The 22299-nt window shown below is 38.5% G+C and overlaps 1 protein-coding gene across 13 annotated transcripts in view; it reads left to right on the top strand.

Moving 5' to 3' along the window:
* Positions 1 to 22299, top strand: part of CCDC171 (coiled-coil domain containing 171) — a 304789-nt gene that overhangs the window by 100323 nt on the left and 182167 nt on the right. For all 13 annotated transcript variants that reach the window (XM_053205079.1, XM_053205080.1, XM_027047203.2 and 10 more), the window contains 4 exons: positions 1473 to 1575; positions 17537 to 17643; positions 19415 to 19504; positions 20561 to 20761. In XM_053205079.1, the coding sequence (XP_053061054.1) occupies positions 1473 to 1575; positions 17537 to 17643; positions 19415 to 19504; positions 20561 to 20761 (501 nt within the window). The remainder of the gene's footprint in view (positions 1 to 1472; positions 1576 to 17536; positions 17644 to 19414; positions 19505 to 20560; positions 20762 to 22299) is intronic.

Raw genomic sequence — 22299 nt, 5'->3', positions numbered from 1 at the left:
TCCACCTCATCAGCTTTTACAGATGCTTAAGTTTCTCATTTATTAAAAAAAACAAAACTCTTCTCCGACTTCGTTCTTCCTTCCAACTACTTCCCTTTATTTCTCTTTCTCTTCTTACCGGGAAAGGGGTATCTAAACTTCCTGTTTCCACTGACTTAGCTCTCAGTCAGGAAAAAACCCAAAATTCAGGCTTATTGCTTCTTCAACCTATTCCAGTCTGAATTATAACAGATTTCATCAAGGTCACCAGTGACCTCTCTGCCGATTGAACACTATTTGGTCTCCATTTTGTTTGAATGTTCTGTGACATTAGACATAACTGACATCTCTGTCTTGGAAATGTTCTCGGTTTTCATGACACTATACTTTTCTGTTTTTCTTTCTCTTTTCTCAATCGTCTTTGCTGTTTTTTTTCTTTTCTAACTATTAACTTCTGTAGTTCCTTAAGGCCTTGTCCTAGGTTCTCTTCCTGTCTAATGCTCTCTAGGTAAGCCCCAGGGAATATCTGTATGTGATTTCCAAACCTATTCCTGACTTCTCTTCTGAGCATTGTACCATTATGTCCAGCTGCCTCCCATATCTTTCTATTTTATTTGTTCTTTGTTAATTCAAATATATTTATTTAAAGCCTGCTATTTGTCAGGTGTTTTGCTGGTACTAGGAATGTCTTAAAAGCTATTTCCAATGAAATGTGATCGAAACCAAATTCATTTGTACTCGCTGCCAAAAACAAACAAGCAAGTAAATAAACAAAAACAGCCCAAATAAGACCTTCTCTACCTTCATTGTTCTCACTGTACTACTGAAATCTGCCAGATCTTTGAGCCTGAAACTTGAGATCACTCTTGACTCCTCCTTCTATCTGAGCATTTACCCAAGGTCATCAATCCAGTCCAATCCAATCCAATCCAATCCAGTCACATCTAATCCAGTTTAATCTGATGAAGTCTAACCCAGTGCAGTGTCCCAAGGCCTGGTCATTCCATCTCCTAAGTATGTTGCCCCCCACTGTTCCTTTTCGTGACCAAGACCCTCGCCTATGCTTCCATTTCCTCTTGTGTAGACTGCTGCAGTTCCTTCTCTGTGGTCACTTTTGACCACCATCTGGCCGTTTGCCACACGACTGCAATCTCGATCTCGTAACGTGTTTCCTAATTCCTCTTTGTCTCAGTTTTCTTATCTGTAAAATTGGGATAACAATAGCCCTTACCTCTTGGGTTGCTGTGGGGATAAAAAAGAATAAAATAGTGCCAGGCACTAAGGCCTCAGTAAATTGTTATCGAGACCTTACACAGGGTTACATTCAGCCAAGTAAAAGGTATGATTAAGACAGAAAGAGGTTTATTAATAAGAGATTTGAATGGAGTAATTATTAGCTTGTTTATACTTAACAGTGCCATATATGTTCACACAAATCCATAGCTCTTATAATATGTGACCTTATTATGTGTAATTGTTTTCTTAATTAAAAGGCTAAGAAGCACCAGGCCTTTCTAGTAGAGACATGTGAAAATAACGTGAAAGAATTGGAATCGATCTTGGACAGCTTTACTGTGTCGGGCCAGTGGACATCAGGTTAGTTGAAGGTATAAAATGACAGTTGCATCTGTCAATGTTCCAAAGTCACTACATTTTGGGAATTCTGCAGATGCCTCTTCCAGTCCCTTATCTCAACATGTTTCGATTTGATGACATGATAAGAGCAGTTCTCACAGCGGTCAGTTGGCCTAGCTGGCTGAGAAAGGGTGACGGAATGTGGACCTGCTGCTGCCCTCCCAGAACTTGATTTACAAGTGTTGGGGTCTGTATGATTGGACAGACAAGGGCTCACTTGCTGTGTTCTGAATCCAACTGAGAAAAAAGTCCTTACAGTATACCTGCGAGAGGAACAGATGTTTCCATCAAACTGAGCCAAATTCTGAGGCAACCTTCAACAACTTAAAGGTCATGCATTCAAAAGGTTATGTAGGACACAGCCTGTAACATAGTGCATATGCTAAGCTGGTTTTCGCCTTTGCTTCCCGCTACCCTACTACACATACTCTGCAGATAAGAGCGCTTAGGAAAAATGTTTGGGTTTTAGTATTAGTGTAGCTATTAAGATAAAGAAGGATAAAAATTGTATATTAGGTAGGCATAGTTTGGGAACTAGCAGAAGCGTTAGCTGGCTAATGAATGCTGTTCACGATTTCCACGTCCTTAATTTTTTTGTGTCTTTGCCATTATGTGTGTAATAGCAGCTTTGACTTAAATACTTTTACTTTTCTACCTCAGTTTCCTTTTGCCCTAGTGTCGGCCTCAAGTTATTTAGTTGCTTTCTGACTTGTATTTTTCAAAAGGCATGTAAAATTAAATTCACTCCACTTTAAAACTGAACTCCTGGACTCAAGTTATTTGAAGGAATCGAATAGATATTTGGCAAATGAGTTCTTCAGGAACTTGTAAGTGCAGCATATTTGTTGTGCTTGAAAAAGCAGAGGGATATGATCGGGCCCATTTGTACCCTATAGATCTGCAGACTTGTGCTGGTGAACTGTTAGAAATTTAGTGTGTTTTGCTATTGTCTGGTGGGTTTTTTATTTTTGTCTGCTTTTTTCCTTTATACTGTTTTAGCCATAATTAAGAAATTAGCAGATAACTTTTTTTTTAAACTTTTCCCCAAAACAGTAGTGTTTCATGGTTTGCTACTGTGGAAAAATCAAGGTGTATAAAAGTGGCATAAAAATGTAGATATCCTTGGGGTGTCTGGGTGGCTTAGTTGGTTGACCGTCCGACTTCGGCCCAGGTCGTGATCTTGTGGTTCTTGAGTTTGGGCCCTGTGCTGTCAGCATGGAGCTCAGTTCAGATCCTCTGTCCCCTCCTCTCTCTGCCCCTCCCCTGCTTGTGCTCTCCCTCTCTCAAAAATAAATAAACATTAAACAAATAGATATCCAGTGTTCAGTTATATTTGCTAAAGCTGTGGAGGATACAATTTTCTTTTGCAGTAGTACTGAGATGTATCATTGCTTAGTGGTGTTAGGAGCTTTAAAAATTGTTAAGTTATCATGGTATATCTAATACTTCTATGTTACTTTAAATATTTCTTCAGAGTTGAATTAAAAAAACTAAAAATATTGAGGTCATATCTCCTTTCAATTTTAACATGAAATACTTGATAACAAAGCAACTCATAAGCTTTTGCTAAGCCTATAGGAAAAGACTATTAAAGTTTTTTTTTTTCTTTTCATCTTTCAATAACCATCCTTTTTAAACTCCTAGTTTCCCATATAAATGCACACTCTATATATTATAGATAAAGCATTTCCGGAAAAGGGACTGTATGGTGATTAGTGATGTTTGTCTTGCCGTAGAGTGGGTTTTGTTTCTGTGTGGTGCTGGCTCTTTTACTCTTTTACCCACCAAGAACCACTTTTTCTCTGATCTGTGGATATTTACGGAAACATGGACAGGTTCAGAGAACTAATAAGATAGGATAGGGCGGCAAGAACAAGTAAGAGTGGGAAAGCAACCCCAGGCCTAAGCCTGAAGGGTCCGGTGGAGGACACATTGTCACAATACAAGCCACACCGTGGAGGAGGGCCTGCCCGACAAGAGCTGTGGCTGCTAAAAACTGAAGCCACTGCCAGGAATGCACCAGAGCAGAGGAAACAGAGGAAACAAACAACAGGCCATTCTTTTCTTTCCTTTTTTTTCTTTCTTCCTCCATCCTCTTAACCTCCTCCTGGTGCACTCACTGTCCAAATCCAACCAGAAGTCCGAGGGCAGAGGAGCCCAGATCATGCAGTCTGTAGAGGTCAGCCTTTACAAGGCAAAGCATTGCTTGTTAAAAATAATTTACCAAAACCTGTCATTTCTGAAAATATCTTGGTTAGATTCTCTTCTGATGAACTCTTCCAAGTGTGCCATCTTTTTTCACGCTGGCACCCTGGCTACGTTTACCTGCTTAGGACTCGATTTCCCTCTGGCCCTCGGCTTCCACAAAACAGCCCTGTAAAACTGTGAAGTATCCCTGAACCAGGGTAAGGTTGGGGTTTTGTTACTTCCCCAAGAGAGATGTAAATAATAAACTTTATTGCTTGATATTTTGTGGAAGAACCCGGACAATTAAGATCGTCTGCTATGTCAGGCCTGGCTTCGCCTACACAAAGTTGAACAAATATTTTGTTCCTTGCAAATAAAATAACATAAAAACTTATCTAGGCTAACATCCTGTGTGCATGTGTGATGTAAACATGTATATATCTCACAGTGTATATGTGTTTGAAAAAAAAAAGTCTATTTTAAACAGAGACATGTTGTTACTCTGTGATGACAGCTCAGACTTAGAATTTGTTACAAAGTTAATTCAGCTACCTCCAGAAGGGTTTTCAAGAGAGATGGACTCTTCTCCACTATGGCAAGTAGGGAAGAATACTTTACTTCCTTTTTTACCTCTTTGTAGCTTTCAGTTCAATATAGACTCAGTATCTACACTCCCCAGTCCAGGAAGAGCAATCTATGGAAGAAATTTAGATGCTTACAAAATTGTTTGTTTTGACTTGCATTTTAAAATGGAAATAGCCAGATTTCATTCTTTCTCGTTGCCAAGTAGTGCTCCATTGTATATATAAACCACATCTTCTTTATCCATTTGTCAGTTGATGGATATTTAGGCTCTTTCCATAATTTGGCTATTGTTGAAAGTGCTCCTATAAACATTGGGGTACAAGTGCCCCTATGCATCAGCATTTCTGTATCCCTTGGGTAAATTCCTAGCAGTGCTATTGCTGGGTCATAGGGTACATCTATTTTTAATTTTTTGAGGAACCTTCACACTGTTTGTCAGAGAGGCTGTACCAACCTGGATTGAACTGGAGGGTTTTATGCTAAGTGAAATAAATCAGGCCGAGAAAGACAGATACCATATGTTTTCACTCATATGTGGATCCTGAGAAACTTAACAGAAGTCCATGGGGGAGGGGAAGGGGAAAAAAAAAGTTATAGAGAGGGAAGGAGGCAAACCATAAGAGACTCTTAAAAACTGAGAACAAACTGAGGGTTGATGGGGGGTGGGGGAGAGGGGAAAGTGGGTGATGGACATTGAGGAGGGCACCTGTTGGGATGAGCACTGGGTATTGTATGGAAACCAATTTCACAAAAAATTATATTCAATATAAAAAAACACAAAATAAAAAAAAAATAAAATGGAGTGAATGAAAATTACTTTTTTGGATGAATTTTAGTCCGGAGTTGACAGAAGCTGCCAGGTGTTCTATTCCCTGTCTTCTTCAGCTTCTGGGGACTTCTACATTAAGAAATGTTTCTGAAGCTAGAGTAACCCGTCAGCTTATCTTCAGGTAGAGGATGAAGCAAAGTTGCAGCTGGTCCAAGACATTCAGGAATTCATTTACTTAGAGGATTTAACGTGATTTTCTCACCGTTGATCAGTGTGACATTTCACACTTTGTTTCCTAATGCCTCCGACACTGCCCCCTCCTGCTAACCCGTCTCTGCTTCTCCCTGACTCTCCCTTCAGTCTGTTTTCTCTAAAGCCACCAGAATGATCATTTGAAAACCTAAGTCAGAGCCTGCCATTCCTTTGCCTTAAACCTTATTGGGCTCTGCATTTCACGAAGCATGGAAGCCAAAGTGCCAGCAAGGGCTTTCAAGACCCTACATGGTCTGCCCCTATTCTTGATCACTCCTTTGACCTCCCTTGCACCTTTCTCTGTTTGGGCCACTTTGGCCTCCTGCTGTTTCTCGAGGCCACCAAACATGCTCTTGCCCTGGGGGCCTTTGTGCAGGCCATTCTTTCCACCTGGAAAGTTCTTCACACAGATGTGTCTGCATAGCTTTCTCTCTTGTCTATTTTATTTTATTTATTTCACATTCTTTTAAATGTGAATGAGAGTTTTTATTTTTTTAAGAAAGCTCTACCCCCAATGTAGGGCTCAAACTTATGACCTCAAGATTAAGAGTTGCATGCTGAGATCTCACCCTATGAAGGCTACCCTCTGCTCACCCCCATGTCACTTGTCTCCCTACCTCTCCCTTTTCTGCTCTACGTTTTTTCTTCCCTGTAGCCCTTATGGCTGTCCAACATTTCTAACACACTACATGGTGCACTTATTTTATCCGTATTAGAATTCTCCATAGAAACAGAACCAATATATATAGGATATATATACTTCTTCAGTATGGCAAGTAGGGAAGAATGCTTTACTTCCTTTTTTACCTCTTTGTAAAGGTGTATATATATATATGATATCATATGTATGTATATATATGATATATATGGTATATATATGATATATATGGTGTATATATATATGGTATTGTATATATATATATGGTATATATATATATAGGAATGGCTCATGTGGTTATGAAGGCTGGGAAATGCCATGACCTGTGTGTCCTCTGCAAACTGAAGAACAAGGAAAGCCATTGGTATAATTCAGTCTGAATCCAAAGGCCTGAGAACCTAGGGGCTCCTGGAGTCTGAAGGAGGAGATGGAAGTCCCAACTCTAGAAGAGAGAATTTGCCCTTCTTCTGCCATTTTGTCTGTAGTGGGGTGTAGGGAGGCAATAGATTGGATGATGCCTGCCCACATTGGTGAGGGCATATCTTTACTCAGTCTACTGATTCAGATGCTAATGTCTTTCAGAAACATCTTCACAGACACATACAGAAACGTTTTGCCAGCTCTGCGTGCATCCCTTAGCCCAGTCAAGTTGACACATAAAATTAATCACTACAGTGTCCAAGTTCCATGAGGGCAAAGATCTTTGTCTCTTTTATTTGCTAATGTACTTTAAGCAGCTAGAACATTCCTTGGCACAAAGCAGTCACTCAGCAAATATTTATTGAATATTAATGAATATAAGTTTGAATGAATTAGTATCAGGTTGAATGTCTATTTTGCATTTCAGTTTTTAAGGTTATAAAGGTAGTCATGGAGTCTCTTTCCTAATTATAAGGGTCTTTTGGGTAGCAGTCCATAAGGAGTAACCAGGAAGATTGACCTTAAGTGGAAAAGATGTACAATCTAAAAATCGGCCATAGAAATGTCACCTTGATTGCCTACTTTTATTAGGCAAGATTGTCTTCATTTGCTTGAACAGGGATATTTATTTCCTATGTCTACTTTCCACCAAAACTGAAGTACTAATAGCTGTTCATATCTCCTTTCTTTTCTGGTGAAAATTCTTACAGCAGGGTGTGTATGGGGAGATATCCTTTCCCACTTTGAACCTATGCAGTCTCCCTGCCTCAAGTGTTTCTTCTAATACAGTTTCACCTCTGCCTGAGGATGTTAATAAACACATAGAATGTACTTTTTCCTTGGTTAGGTACGTGAAAAAAAAAAAAACTTTTCTTGTGGCTCAGTCTTGGATCCTCCTCAGGGTGCTTGATTTTTGTGTTGACTGAAATAGAACCTCCGACCTTCATCAACCTTTCCTTCCTTGAGGAAATTGTTTGTAATACTCTAGAGGTGTTCTTTTTCTTTCTACTGGAGAGGACCCTGGGAAATAATGGTAACAGAGTTTGATGCCTTTAGGCATATATACATCACCCAGGGATTGGGCAGTCTCAGGGACTGCTCTTAGGATAATCAGGGCAACAGATTGGACTTTTCCTCTTCTCTGTCCTGCTTTACTTCTTTAGTAAAGGACTATTGCCTAGATCTGGTATCTTCCTGAGAATTTTAATTGTCCATGTGAACCCCATGGATAGTACTTTTTAACTGGATATTCATGGATCAATGAGAAGCTGAGGATGCCTATCAGAGCAGCACATAGGTCTCCTTAGTGTCATTTGCCAAATTCTTCTCACTTACTTCTCTCACGTCCCAATCCACAGGTGTACAGACCAAAATTGGCCTACTTCATCATGCTCATAGTTTCCGTTTGTAAAATCAAAGGGAGTGACTTTAATAAGAGTGCTCTAATGGGATCATTAATTAATCACACTGTTATGAAGGCTAAGAAATCCAAGATCTGCAGTGGGTAAGCTGGAGACTCAGGAGACCTGAGGGTGTGGTTCCAGTCTAAGTTTGAGTCAAAGGGAAGGAGAAGACCAGTGTCTCAACGTGAAGACAGACAGGCAGAGAGACAGAATTCCTTCTTATTGGGCCTTTTATTCTATTCAGACCTTCAGTGAAGATTGGATGAGGCCAACCCACTCTCGGGAGGGCAATTTGCTTTCTCAGTCTACTGATTCAGATGTCAATCTCATCCAGAAACATCCTTATAGACACACCCAGAAATAATGTTTCACTGAATATCTGTGTCCCAGTCAGGTTTATGCATAAAATTAACCATCATATCCCCTTCCCCCTTACTCTTAGCCTGTGGTAACCACTATTCTACTTTCTGTTTCTGTGAATTTGACTACTTTAGACTCCTCATATGGTGGAATCATATAGTATTAGTCTTTTTGTGAATGGCTTATTTCACCTAGCACAATGATCTCAAGTTTCATCCATGTTATAGCATGTGACAGGAATCCTTCCTTTCTGAGGCTGAATAATATTTACATTTTGTTTGTCCATTCATCCGTTGATGGACCTTTGGGTTGTTTCCACCTTTTTTTTTTTAATGTTTATATTTGAGACAGAGAGAGAGAGAGAGAGAATGAGTGGAGGAGGGGTAGAGAGAAAGGGAGACACAGGATCTGAAGCAGACTCCAGGCTCTGAGCTGTCAGCACAGAGCCCGATGTGGGGCTCGAACCCATGAACCGTGAGACCATGACCCGAGCTGAAGTCTGGCACTTAACCGACTGAGTCACCCAGGCGCCCTGGCTTGCTTCCACCTTTTGGCTATTGGGAATACTCCTCCTATAAATGTGGAAACACCTCTTCAAGACCTTGCTTTCAATTATTTTTTTAAAATTAATTTATTTTGAGAGAGAGAGAGAAAGCAAGGGAGGGGAAGAGAGAGGGGGAGAGAGAATGCAAGCAGGTTCCACACTGTCAGTGCCCTGCCTGACATGGGGCTCAATCCAACGAACTATGAGATCATGACCTGAGTCGAAATCAAGAGTCGCATGCTTAACCAACTGAGCCAACCAGGTGCCCCTCAATTCTTTTAGATATATATGCAGAAGTGAGATTACTGGTCTATTAACTTTAAAAAAATATTTATTTTATTATTCTTTTTTTAAGTTTATTTATTTATTTTGAGAGAGAGAGAGAGAGAGAGAGAGCGTGCGCAGGCAGATAAGGAAGGGGCAGAGAGAGAGGGAGAGAGAGAGAGAATCCCAAGCAGACTCCACACTGTCAGTGCAGAGCCTGATGTGGGGCTTGTACTCACGAACTATGAGATCATGACCTGAGCCGAAGTCGGACGCTTATCCAACTGAGCCACCCCGGTGCTCCTAAAAAAATATTTTATTTTACAATAATTTCTACACCAAACACAGGGCTTGAACTCATAACCCCAAGATCAAGAGTTGTGTGCTCCACCGACTGAGTCAGCTAGGTGCCCCTGGTGTATTAACTTTTATCACAGAACATTAGTGTACTAAGACATGCCTTGTGGGATGTCCTGTTATTTTAGACTGCTCTAGTTTGCTTTAGACATACTACAAATTTTCCCCTGATAATCAAGGCCAATTATCCTGTATAGAAGAACCTTCTTTGCTCTTTGGTTTCCTGGTTTGAGGAGGCCAGAAATGATTAGGTGATATTCCCGGCTTGCATTTTAATGGAATGTTGGTATGTCTCATGCTGAAGCATTTCTTCTTCAAAAATCAAGACTTAGACCAAAAAAAAAAAAAAATCTACAGTTTCTGGGATGGGAAAAGCATCACTAGTGAATCATTAGGTGTAACAGTGAGATGAGCCAGTCCCATTTCCAACATTTGATTCCAGGAACCATGAATCCTGGCTAGGGCAAAAACATACCACAAATTGATTGCTGACTCACAGCACAGTTTATATCCTGACAATATTATCCTTGTTCTTCAAAATGTTGCCATCCAGCCACTGTAATGACTCTTCAAAAGGCAATTCAACTATGCTGTATGCCAGCTACTTCAGAGTGATGGGAAACATAGTAAGACCAGTGAATTCTATAAAGATGAGCCATTTTCCATATTAATTTGCTGTAAATTGAGTTCCCTAGTTAGAAGCAGTGCTGTGTGGAGTCTGTAATTGTAAGGTGTCTTGTAAAATCACAGATGGTGGTTTCAGCAGAAATTTTATGGTCAGGGAAGGCAACTCTATACCCAGAGTTAGTGTCTACCTTAGTAAGACTAAAACATTCCATCATTCCATGATGGAAGTGACTTAGTAAAATCAACTTGCCACCAGGTGGCTGGCTGGTCTCCTAATGATGGTGTCATTTCATGGGTTCACTGTTTGTCTTTGCTCTTGATAGATTTAGCATACAACAGGGGCTGTATTCCTATCAGTCTTGGTGAATGGAAGTTCATGTTGCTGAGCCCATGTATTGTCTCCATCCTTGCTGCCATGACCCTTTTGTTGTAAGGGAAACAAAGGTGGTAAGGACAAAGGAGGCTGGGAAAAGATGCTGGCTGACATCCACAGAATGCCTCATTTTGTCCTCCTGATTATTAAGATCTTTTTCTACTGGCTGGTCTCGGCACAGTGCCCATTCGGAGAGGTATACCCACGTGCTCCTGCCCAGATCACCTTGGTACCAATTTTCTGGTTGTGTTCTTTTTGAAGCCCTGACCATTTTAGTCAAATAGTTAGCTACTATCCACAAATTGGTGTATATTTGCACTTTTGGTCATTCCAGGCAAAGTAATAGTCAGGTCCATAACTTGTTTTTGACTACTGGGAGGATTTCACTTCATTGCTATCCTTCAGGGCCACCCTTGAGGGGGGTTGTAGTGCCACAACTGTCTACTTTTAATTAGTGCCAGCATATCATACAGTACTGTCTCTATACTGAGCCCATTTTTTTCTCCCATTAGTCAATGGGTCATAGGAAATTTTTCATGGATTCAGGGTGTGGGTAGGAGAGGAAGCAATATAACAAGAACAGGGCCCATTGGAATCTGGACTATTTGCTCATGTAACTTACTTGTGCCTTCACACTGTATAGACCACTTTCATCTGATGATAGAGTGCTGTTGTGCGTGCCAAAATTTATGGATCGTGGATCAGACAATAATGATTTTATGATAGGCAATTCAGGTCACTTGGTAAATTGGTGGCCATGGATGTATTATCTGCTGAGGACTAGTAGCAAGTTTGATTTTTTAAAAATGTTTATTTATTTTGAGAAAATGAGAGAGAGAGGAGAGAGAGAATCCCAAGTAAGCTCCATGTTCAGCACAGAGCCTGGATGCCGGGCTTGATGCAGGTCTCAATCTCATGACTGTGAGATCATGACCTGAGCCGACATCAAGAGTTGGACACTTAACTGACTGAGCCCCCCCAGGCGCCCCCTATAGCTTGGCTTTCGAGAAGAGAATAGTTATCTGTAGAAGATGACTTGCTTTGTTGCAACTCCCTGAAAGTTTACACTAAGATTCTGTAAGGACCTGCTTGAGCTTGAGCAGTCAGAATGCCATCATCAACTTGGTAGGGAGCTAAGTAGAACATGAGAGTCTTCTGGAATGAAAAGTTGATCAAGGTTCCTATAGACTGGATTGCGCCGGAGTTAATATAGCTCTGAGGTAAAGCTGTGAGGGTGTATTGCTAGCCCTGACAGCCGAAAGAAACTGTTCAGGTAGTTTTTTTTTTCTAAAAGGTTGGAAGAAATAGCTTCATTCCAGTTGCCAGGAAATGTATTGACCTGCTCCAGCAATGAAACTGCATCTTTCGCTGCAGCTGCACTTAGAATCACATGTGACTATGCTTACAGTAATATGCTGACATTCCCTAAGATTCATCTGTTTTCTGCACTAAGCCAGATAAGTTGAATGCTCACGTGGTTGAAGTCACCACCCCTGTATCTTTTAAGTCCTTAACAGAGGTAGTAATCTCTGCAATCTCTCCAGAAAGGTGGTATTACTTTTGATTTACTATTTTGGTAGGTAAAAGTTCTAGTGACTTCCACTAGCTTTTTTTCTGTTTGGTTTTCCTCTGTAAATCCTTTAATGCTTGAGTCAGGTAACCAATATGGATATGGTGTCAGTTTCTGCATTTGTCTTTTCTTCGTTATGGGTTCCAAACTAGGGAAATAAGCTGGGTTCAAGTACCTACTGCGCCCAATGGCGAAAGATCTGAGCCAAAATTCAGTCTCTTGACCTCTGTAAGCTCCTACCCTAACTAGTGAACCATAATAGCATGTTAGTTCTTCAGGAATTAGTGTTAGTTCAGATCCAGTGTCTAGTTATCCCAGTGAATAACTCCCCTTCTCTAGTGCATAGTCACCTTGGCAAATGGTTGCATGTTTCTTTGAGGAAGGCTAGGAAGAAGATTTATAGTATGACCTTCTGGCAGTATGTTGGGGTTTCCAAATGGGACCCTACCTCTTTATTCAAGGGACACCTGGTCTATGAACTAGCCCAAGTCTGATAATTGACTGAGAGCAAAGACTCTTTTCTGAGTTGATTTAAGTCCTACGTCTGGTAATCAGACTTAGAACTTTTATTCTTATACAAATCAGATAACATTTTATTTTATTAAATAAATTTTTTTTAGTTTATTTATTTTTTGGAGAGAGAGGGAGAGAGAGAGCAAGCGAGCATGGGAGGGGTAGGGAGGGAGAGAGAATCCCAAGCAGGCCCCCCACTGTCATTGCAGAGCCTGATGCGGGGCTCAAGCTCACGAATGGTGAGATCATGACCTGAGCCAAAATCAAGAGTTGGATGCTTAGCCAACTGAGCCACCCAGGCACCCCCCCAAATCATATAACATTTTGTATTTTACTCCTATGAACACCATGATCAGTTAGCCAACACCTGTGATCTCTGTGGGTAAAAGCATTTTGTTTACTACTTTGATTCCATTATGGTAAACATGTCCATTTTGTTTCTGGAAGTTAAGTGCTACCACCTGGTCTTTGTCACTCCAGATACCATTGTCTTCATTGATTTCAGGGACCCAGCCTGATGGCTGTTATCTATGGCCTTTCAGCTGCACAGAGCTTATCAAGCCATATAGAGCCAGCTCATGAAAGATTCTGGGACTCGCCTCACCAATGCATTTCTCAAACATTGGTAAAGGAAGGTTTTTTTGTTTTTTTTTTTTTACTTTCCCTGGAGACATAGTTAGGGGTGGGGGAGCAAGACTTACATTATAAATATTCTCTGTATGTTAAAAAAGTTATAAGCCATTTTCCTTAAGAACTCCAGAATGGGTACCTGTGTTTACAAGATAAGGAAGAAGTTTGTTTATGATCTCAGTGAATAAAGCAAATTGATATACAGAACGTAGTCTCAGTTTGAAAAGCATAACTGCCAACAAAATGTTTATATCTAATGCTTTTAGAGTGAAAAAGGAATTTTATTGATCATCAATGTATTAAATGTTTAGACTTTCTTAGGTGAAGGTAAAACCCATTTGTATGTTATTTTCTGTGTTTTACTATGTGATTAAAAATCCACATTAAATAGCAGGGTTTTCTTTTTCTCCCTATTCTAAGGATGAACATGACTGTTCATGTTCTACATGTATTTATACATATATACATATACACACATATATGTAGTCTAAAAAATCTCAGTCTTTTGTCTTCTATTGTCTCTCTGTTATTTCTTTATTATTATTATTTTTTAAATGTTTACTTAGTTTTGAGAGAGAGAGACAGAGTTTGAGCATGGAAGGGCAGGGAGAGAAGGAGACACAGAATCCAAAGCAGGCTCCAGGCTCTGAGCTGTCAGCACAGAGCCCGATGCGGGGCTCAAACTCATGAACTGTGAGATCATGACCTGAGCCCAAGTCAACGCTTAACTGACTAAGCTGCCCAGGCACCCCACGTCTCTCCATTATTTCTTAATAATTCTCCCCTTTTGGAGTCTTGCAGGAGACTGAGGTAGATAAGAGAATGAATGTCTGAGAAAGTTGAAGAGATAGACTCAATTTAATGTTTCTACTGTGGAATTACAGGGTACCGAAGTAATAACACTAGCTTCAAAAGCAGTGGTTTATTTGGGTCATGTAGAAATACTTAGTTTTTGGGGCGCCTGGGTGGCTCAGTCGGTTAAGCGTCTGACTTCGGCTCAGGTCATGATCTCGCAGTCCGTGAGTTCGAGCCCCGTGTCGGCTCTGTGCTGACAGCTCAGAGCCTGGAGCCTGTTTCGGATTCTGTGTCTCCCTCTCTCTCTGACCCTCCCCCGTTCATGCTGTCTCTCCCTGTCTCAAAAATAAAATAAACGTTAAAAAAAAAAAAAGAAATACTTAGTTTTTGAGCTTGTCTAAAAGAAAATATTTATATATTATTATTATTATTTTAGAGAGAGAGAGTGTGAGAGGGGAAGAGGGACAGAGAGAGAGAGAGAGAGAGAGAGAGAGAGAGTCCCAAGCAGGTCCCACACTTAGCGTGGAGCTTGACATGGGGCTCGATCCCATGACCCTGGGATCACGACCTGAGCCAAAATCACCAGCTGGACACTCAACTGACTGAACCACCCAGGCACCCCTGAAAGAAAACATTTAAATAGAGAGCTTGTAGCCATTTTTTTCTATCTTCTCTCTGCTATGGGCTATTCATTCATTCAAAAAAAAAAGATTTGCCTTTATGTAATAATTTTAGGTAAGTCTATACCTAAGAAACATAGAAATTGGGTGCTATATATTAGGCTAGCAGTTTCTAATCTACCATGAGATAATGAAAGAAATATATGCCCTTGACAAGAGATTGATTAGTCCCAAACAAGATGGAAAATTTATTCTTCCCTGAGAACCTTCTCTGATAAGAAGCACAGCCAGTTGAGGTTGGCCTTTTCAGCCAGATAATTATGCCACAACCCTAGTGGAATTGTTAATCAGAGTCAGATTCAGGTAATTCGCCCTGAATCACAAAAGATAATAATGCTCAAGTAGGTGTCTACAAAACAAAATCATATTGTACATACCAGAAGAGAAGAATATCGTTATAAATAATAAAACATTCACTGGGTTATGATATGGGTACACACACATGCATATATTTTTATATTTATTGTAATTGTTATGATGTCTCGTAGTAATATGAAATAAAACGTGAAAAAAAAACCAAACAAACAAAAAACAAACAAACAAAAAATGTTGCCAAGGAATATCCAGAGTTGAAATGGTCTTAATATTAAAAGCGAGTGAGAGGGATTGAAACAGATAGTGGTGATGTGCAAGTATAGGCTGGCATCCAAGTACAGAGACGTACACATATAGATGACATTGGAAGGTTTTGAGTTAGTGCTGTTGAAGTATATAGTGTTCTGACACATTCTGTTCTTCATTTGGACTTTGACCTTTGAAAAGCCATTTATGACCACTTTTCAAATTGTTTTTTTATTGCTCTTTATCTGCGTTTTTAGAGCTCCTTTTGATATCTTTAACTGTTTATTGTTTCTTGGGCCATGGTGCAGTGGTTATTATTAGGGTAAGTCAAATTAGTCAATAAGGTCCTGGGTCCTAGTGACCTTTTCTTTTTCTTTATAAGCCTTTTGCCATGTTAAGGAACCAGGAACTATTTCTTTTTATGATGGATGTGGGTGACTTAATGTATACGTTGCACTTCAACTGAACTTTATTGTATAAACATTTTCAAGCAAAGAAACTTTATTTTATGTAGAATATAAGAATATGCATGGGTCAGTAAGGAGAGGTCATTTTGTCCCCTTACCCCTCAACACTCATATTAAACTGGTTTTATTCTTCTGAATTTCTAAGAGGAAGTTTTCTCCCTTATTGTAAAAGCCAGCAGATTTCCCGAGTGTCCTTGAATGATTTATTCATGGCCTACTTGTGTAGTAGCAAAAGAAAAGAATTATACATTACATTTTTTTTTTATCTTGTGCAAGAGCAATTTTTTAAAAAATATATTTGGTAAGACTTTTAATAAAATTTTTAATGAGTTGTCTTTCTAACTCATAGTAATTACAAAGAGTACTGTCTTCTCCATTATCATGGCTCAGAGCAGCATCTTTTTTTTTGCCCAGCTGGGATATGTGTTGCTTCTATATTACTTTTGGTTTTTAAGTTAAATATTCTTCTTCTGTTTAAAAAAAAATCTAAGGTGTACCCATACTTGAGATAGTGTTTAAATTATACCTTGATGAATATAATCAATTTATTAATAGCATTTTATCCAAAATTAAAATACTAAATATCAACAATGTGCTGAGATAAAGTTAGTCTGTCATTGACCCCAAAATTTTTTCTTCTTTCTCTCTCCTTTTATTTTTGTCTTTCTTTCTTCCTTTCTTCCTTCCTCTCTCCCTCCCTCCCTTCCTTCCTTCCTTCCTTCCTTCCTTCCTTCCTTCCTTCCTTCCATTATTCTTCTTTTCTTTATTATTGCCTTCTTTCCCATCTTTCCAAAGTTCCAGCAATTGAATACATGAAGAATGGATAAATGATCTCATGTAATTACTGGCTTACTATCTTTCCTCCTCTTTTTAGACTGTAAATTCTATGAGGACAGATACCATGCCAATCTTATTTACCTCCATGTATCTAATGCCTTGGATTAGTACATAGTAGGAATTCAGTAAAGTATATGAATGAATAATAAAACGTATATTATGAATGCTTCTTTTTGAAATCACCCTTGTTGAAAATATGTTTCTTGTTTATTGAAATATTTAGATTATAAAATATGCTAGGGAGAAATTATAATATGAAAAGAAAAATCTTTTAATAAGAATATTTTAAAATTTGCTATTTGTTTAACAGAAGTACAGTGGACAATCAATTTAAAGTGGTTTTTAAAACTAAACTTTTGATTATTTTGGATTAATCTTTTGAACTACATTTGACCATGTGACCTTGATTAGCTCAACTGACTTATGGCCCAACTAAATTAAAATAGTTTGAGGGCATAATATGGAAATACTCATATTTTTACAATAAGTATCAGTTTTAAGGGTTTTAATTGAAACATGATGTGGGCCTGTGTAGATAATAGCATTTTTATTATTTATTTCAAATTGTAACTTGAGAATTTTAAGGATTGAAGAATATTTCCAAGTATAACAGAAAATGATGTGCTCTTGGGTTCAGAAATTATTATTTAAGCAAAATAAGCCTGACTGATCAGAAACACAAGGACCAGAGTAAATGTATATAACGCCCCCAAACAATGTTAGTATATAGACCGTTCATTTAATTGTTGGATAACAGGTATGTACACATACGTTATGTAGAAGATAGGAAAAAAAGAAAAGAGCTCACTACTAACTACAGTGTGGGCCTTTGTAAGGTACGAAGTAGCCATAAGTCTGAACTTGATATATTATGAACTTAATTTGATCACTTGTTTAGAAAGGCTATTAATACTTGGCTATACAGCAGTATACTTTGGAGAATACGACTCTCCTCGATGTTTCCTAATACCTTTTCAGCTCTATCTAATTGTAATCTCTCTGTTACTCTTTGCTTAGCTTTTGTCTCTTTGTGACTTTGGGATATATTTTCATCTTACATTTTTCTCTAGGCATCCACAAGGACAAAGATAAACCTCCCAGCTTCTCTGTTGTCCTTGAGACTTTGAGGCGTACCTTGACAGATTACCAGAACAAGCTGGAAGACGCGTCTAATGAGGTAACACTGGCACTGTTTGGCTCCACACATATAGCCTTCGGCCTGCAGCAGTGCATTCCCTTGCTTGTTACAAAGGTCAGAAAGATGGGGGATGTTGAATTGACAGCTTCACAGATACAAAAAATAATAAATTGTCCGTCACTGTTCTTTCTTTAAGTGTGGCCTAAAGTGGTGTCTCACTTACGTTTTCGTAACTCTGCAGTCACACTGTGATTTTCAAAGTTGCAAAGACTCTGTCGCTTTCCCGGCCCTCAAAATGTATCTACCTTGACTTAATAAAAAACTGCACGAGTCTTCTGTGTTCATATGTTTCTATTTAAGTGTTAATGTGCTTTTATGAAATTAGGGATAGGTAGTGGAAATTGAGGCTGGGTCAATTATTTTAGGTTAAGATTTCTAGAAATTGAGGAGGTCTTAATGAAAAAAAGAGAGAAATTCTCATTTTCTAAAGAACATAAATGTTGTTAGAAGTTTTCAAAAACAAGCATCTGTTTGATGTAGCCTGCTAGTTTTTAATTTGCTGATTAAAAAATCTTGTGCTTCTCTTTATCATCTCATTTGTATTGTTTAATGTGTGGGTTGATAATTTTCTTGGGTATTAAAATATTTTATGAGTTTATGCTTAAAAATTGAAGAGTTTGTTTAGTTGCAGCTTGTCGAATTAGAGAGTATGAAATAATTACATTAAACACAATTAGTTAGCAGAACAACAAACAGACTGTTCAAACCAAAGACAAGCCACATAGCATGGAATTTAGTGTTTATCCTTTTGTTTGTTTCTTTCAAGCAATACAAGGCCATTATATCCTTATATTTCACATTTCAAAAGAGGTTTTTTTTGCTTTAGTTTACCAAGGTCAACGAAGGAGGAAAAGTGAGCCTTCTTAATGCCCTCTGTCATTGTTCAGAAGGCAAAAGCAAAAATGACCGCTGGAATAATTAAATTGCCATAAAGAACAAATATTGCCAAGTCGCTCCCAGTGAGACAAGGCAACCTGTATTGTTAGTACTTTCTGAAACTCTTCTGAGGCCCAGGTCTGGAAGCTGCAGGGTAACTAGGAACATATTACCCACAGCGAATTGTTATTTGGGAGGATGAATGTCACATGATCCTCAGCACAGTTGAAAAGTCGACTCAGCAGGCTTTGGCTTAGTAATGTGCTTTGTTGTGAACCAGTGCCAGAGACAGCAGTGGGGAGACCAAGGGGGTGGCTGAAAAGAAAGCAAAAAGAGCAGTCTGACAGAAAGAAGAATGAACTGTCAAAGAAAATAAATCACAAGCGGAGCAGGACCAACTGATGACCTGCCACAAGCCTTCCCAGTAGGACTGCCTGTGACCGACCCTGAAGTTGTCATATGGAGGGAGAGACCAGTGAATACCCTCATGATGTATAGAGAGAACAGTCTTCAGCTCTGTCCTTTTTCTCTTTCCTTATAGATGCCACTGCTTTTGGCATGTTGGTCCAGGAGGATTTTAAGAATAAAGTTGTATTTGTTTACAGTAAGAATAAAATCCTTTATCCAGCCATCGAGTAAATGCACAGTAACATCACTGACATTTTAAGCTTGAATGCTTTCTTTTCTTTTTAGCCATGCGCACTTGTGACAGAAATGACATAGTTAACCAAAAGAAAGAATTTTTTTTAACTGTTAATCACTATTGGAACATTGGTATTTAAGTAATTGCATAAAAAACATTTAAAGATTAGCTTTTTTGAGTTACCCGTCCTTGAAAAATACAAAAAAAGTAACTTCCGTTTTCTTTCATCAGCTAAACAGCGTGAATGATGCTAAGGAAAAAGCATCGAATGAACTCAGTTCTACCCAACAGAAGATAGAATCTCACACTAAAAATATTAAGGTATTAGGACTTAGAATGACTTTTTCTTTTTGTATTAAGAGACCCAAATGACTATCGAGGGAATATTTTAAAGTAGAACTATCTGAAAATGTATCTTCCTATTTTTTATTAAGTACATTTGGATACAGTTTTGAATTTTTATTGTTGATCAAAGAAACAAGAATGTTTTTTTCATTAAAAAAATAAAACTTGGTTGGAAATTATTTTGGTTAAAGGAAAAATGCATTTCCCAGATTTAATTATAATACCACAGACTGAAAAAAACGATTTAAGATTTAATGCCCAGCCTCAGATACATATTCAACATATTTTACATAAGCACATCAGTATTTGGAGTCAGTTTTCATCATTGTAGGGTGGAGCCATTGTTTTTAATGCATCAGGCCTAGTAACGGGCTGGGGCCGCACCTGGCTATGGTCCAGGACAACAGTTTATTTTATTCTCTGCACTGGTTTTATGTATTACATCTTTGCAGAATCTTACTGAGGCAAGTGTGGGAGTCGGAATGTCTTTGTATTGCTTAATGTTGAGTTTGTCATGGACATACTTCAGTAGAGTTTGTTAATAAGGTTGAAGAAGAAATAATTCAGAATCTTATGTCCCACATACGAGATTTCTGTTAGAATTTGCATGTCATTGGGAAGTAAATGTTCTTATACGGAAGGTAAAAGATTTCATTTAAAAGTGTTATTTACATGTTATTAAAATGCTTTGAGCTACCAAGTTATTATTATTTTTTTAAATGATGAATTGAAAGGAAAAGTCCTTTTCAAAGAGCTTTTTGGAATTAGCTACCTTGGGAATACTTTATGTTTACATGTTAAAACTTAGCAGTTTTTTCCTAACTTTTGAGCTACAATAGCATACTTTAGAAAATACATTCAATCAAATACCTTAAAATGCCTAAGTATGTTTGGCACTGTAGTCAGATGCTTGCCTTTACGATTCTTTTATGGTAAAGCTTAGGAAGTCTTCATTATGTATTTTACATTTGCATCCTCGGCCCCTTTACTGGCCGGCCTTCATATGGTCTCTTTATTTTGTATCTCTGACAGGACCTTCAGGATAAACTGGCTGATGTCAGTAAAGAGTTAAGTCATTTACGCACTAAATGTGCAGACAGAGAGGCTCTCATAAGCACTTTGAAAGCGGAACTACAAAACGTGCTGCACTGTTGGGAGAAAGAAAAGGCTCAAGCGGCCCAATCGGAGAGTGAACTGCAGAAGCTTTCCCAGGCTTTCCAGAAGGATACCGAGGTATCACCTGAGACGGGATGCCTGGCAGGAAAGGCCTTCACTAATCTCGGTTTTAGAAATTTACATACATCACGTGGCTATTTTTACTTAATTCAAAATAATTTAATTTAATTCAAAAAAATTGTTCTGAGCCAACCGTTTTGAAATAGTCATGCCAGTCGCAAAATCGGTCACTCTTTCACTATCAGGTCATCCTAATTTGGAGAGAAGTGATAGAGTTTAACCCCTCGGTCACTCATGCCGCTTGTATCCCCAGCACTTACGCTCCTGATGGTCCTTTCAAAGTTTGCCTATTTGCCACTGACAAAACTATTTTTTATTTCAGTAGTTTAGCAGCTGAACATGGTGGGAATATGTTCCTCATGATCAGAAAGAACCAGACTTGGCTAGTGGTACTTCTGTTTGCAAAATGTGAATATGGACAAGCCACACAGCTTAGTCTCTCCACATCTTTCCTTACTTGCAAAACAGAAGTAATATCTGCTCTAATAGACAGTCTCCTTACTCTTTAGAATTACAGGGTAGTAACCAAAATGTGGAAAAGTAGAAGTCACCCACAATATTAAACCTTTATTTGGATGCCCTCGAGAGTTGCCTATGCATTTTTATTTATTAATAAATTCTTAAAATATTATGGCAAAACTTTTATGTTCTGTGTGAGGCTGGGTGAATGGAATTGTTATCTTATATGTTCTTTCACCCATGGGATATAGAGCTAGTTTAGCTAGTGTGGAGCTGGTTTATCTGAGTCTTCTGCATATTGAGTTCATTACTCCAACAAATATGGACATGAATGCCAAGAGAGTAAAAAGGAAACATTCTTTCCACTCTTCTTACAGTCTGGGATTTAAATTGTGTCCACATGAAGGGGCTGGAATTGTTCTACACATCAGATAATGATTAAAGTAAAGGAAACTAGAAGCCTGACTGTATTGTAAAGTCAGCATGTCTACAGCATTGTGGTTGGGTTCAACATGTGTGAATTGATTTTGGATCTTGAGGTTCTCTTTTCACGCCAAATGGATGATTATCATGCATGGTTTGTCACAGCCCAAGCAAAAAGGACATAATGGCGACACAATGAATTATCCTTTAGGATGAACTTGATCACTTGGCAAAATGTGGAGGGTGAAGACCTTTAGTGCCTGAATATCACATTTGGTTAGTTGGATTTAATAAGGTTTTTAAGTATCTCAACCCAGTTGAAAATGCAAAAGACATCTTTAGTTGCTTAAAAAAGAAAAAGGCGTAACATATTTATGAAGATTCTTCTGATATCCTAACTCAAGTTAGTGGCTGTAACTACATATTAAAATTTTTTGGCTTTAAATTGTTATATTGGGAAAAAGTAAGGTGTCATCTAGAGACAATTAAAGATACACATTTTGATATATATAGAAAAACTTTCCCCGCAATTTATAAACACAAAACCTTTGCATATGCTAGATACAGTTATTCTTGTCTAGAAGGTTAGCATTTCTATTTTTCCCCCCTCAAATTTCCTTCTTTTAAAAGTTTTCTTTTCTTGCTGGTCTATT

This window comes from Acinonyx jubatus, chromosome D4 (genome assembly GCF_027475565.1).
Source record: "Acinonyx jubatus isolate Ajub_Pintada_27869175 chromosome D4, VMU_Ajub_asm_v1.0, whole genome shotgun sequence".
Classification (NCBI taxonomy): Eukaryota; Metazoa; Chordata; class Mammalia; order Carnivora; family Felidae; genus Acinonyx; species Acinonyx jubatus.
This window is presented reverse-complemented; position numbering and strand designations above follow the sequence as displayed.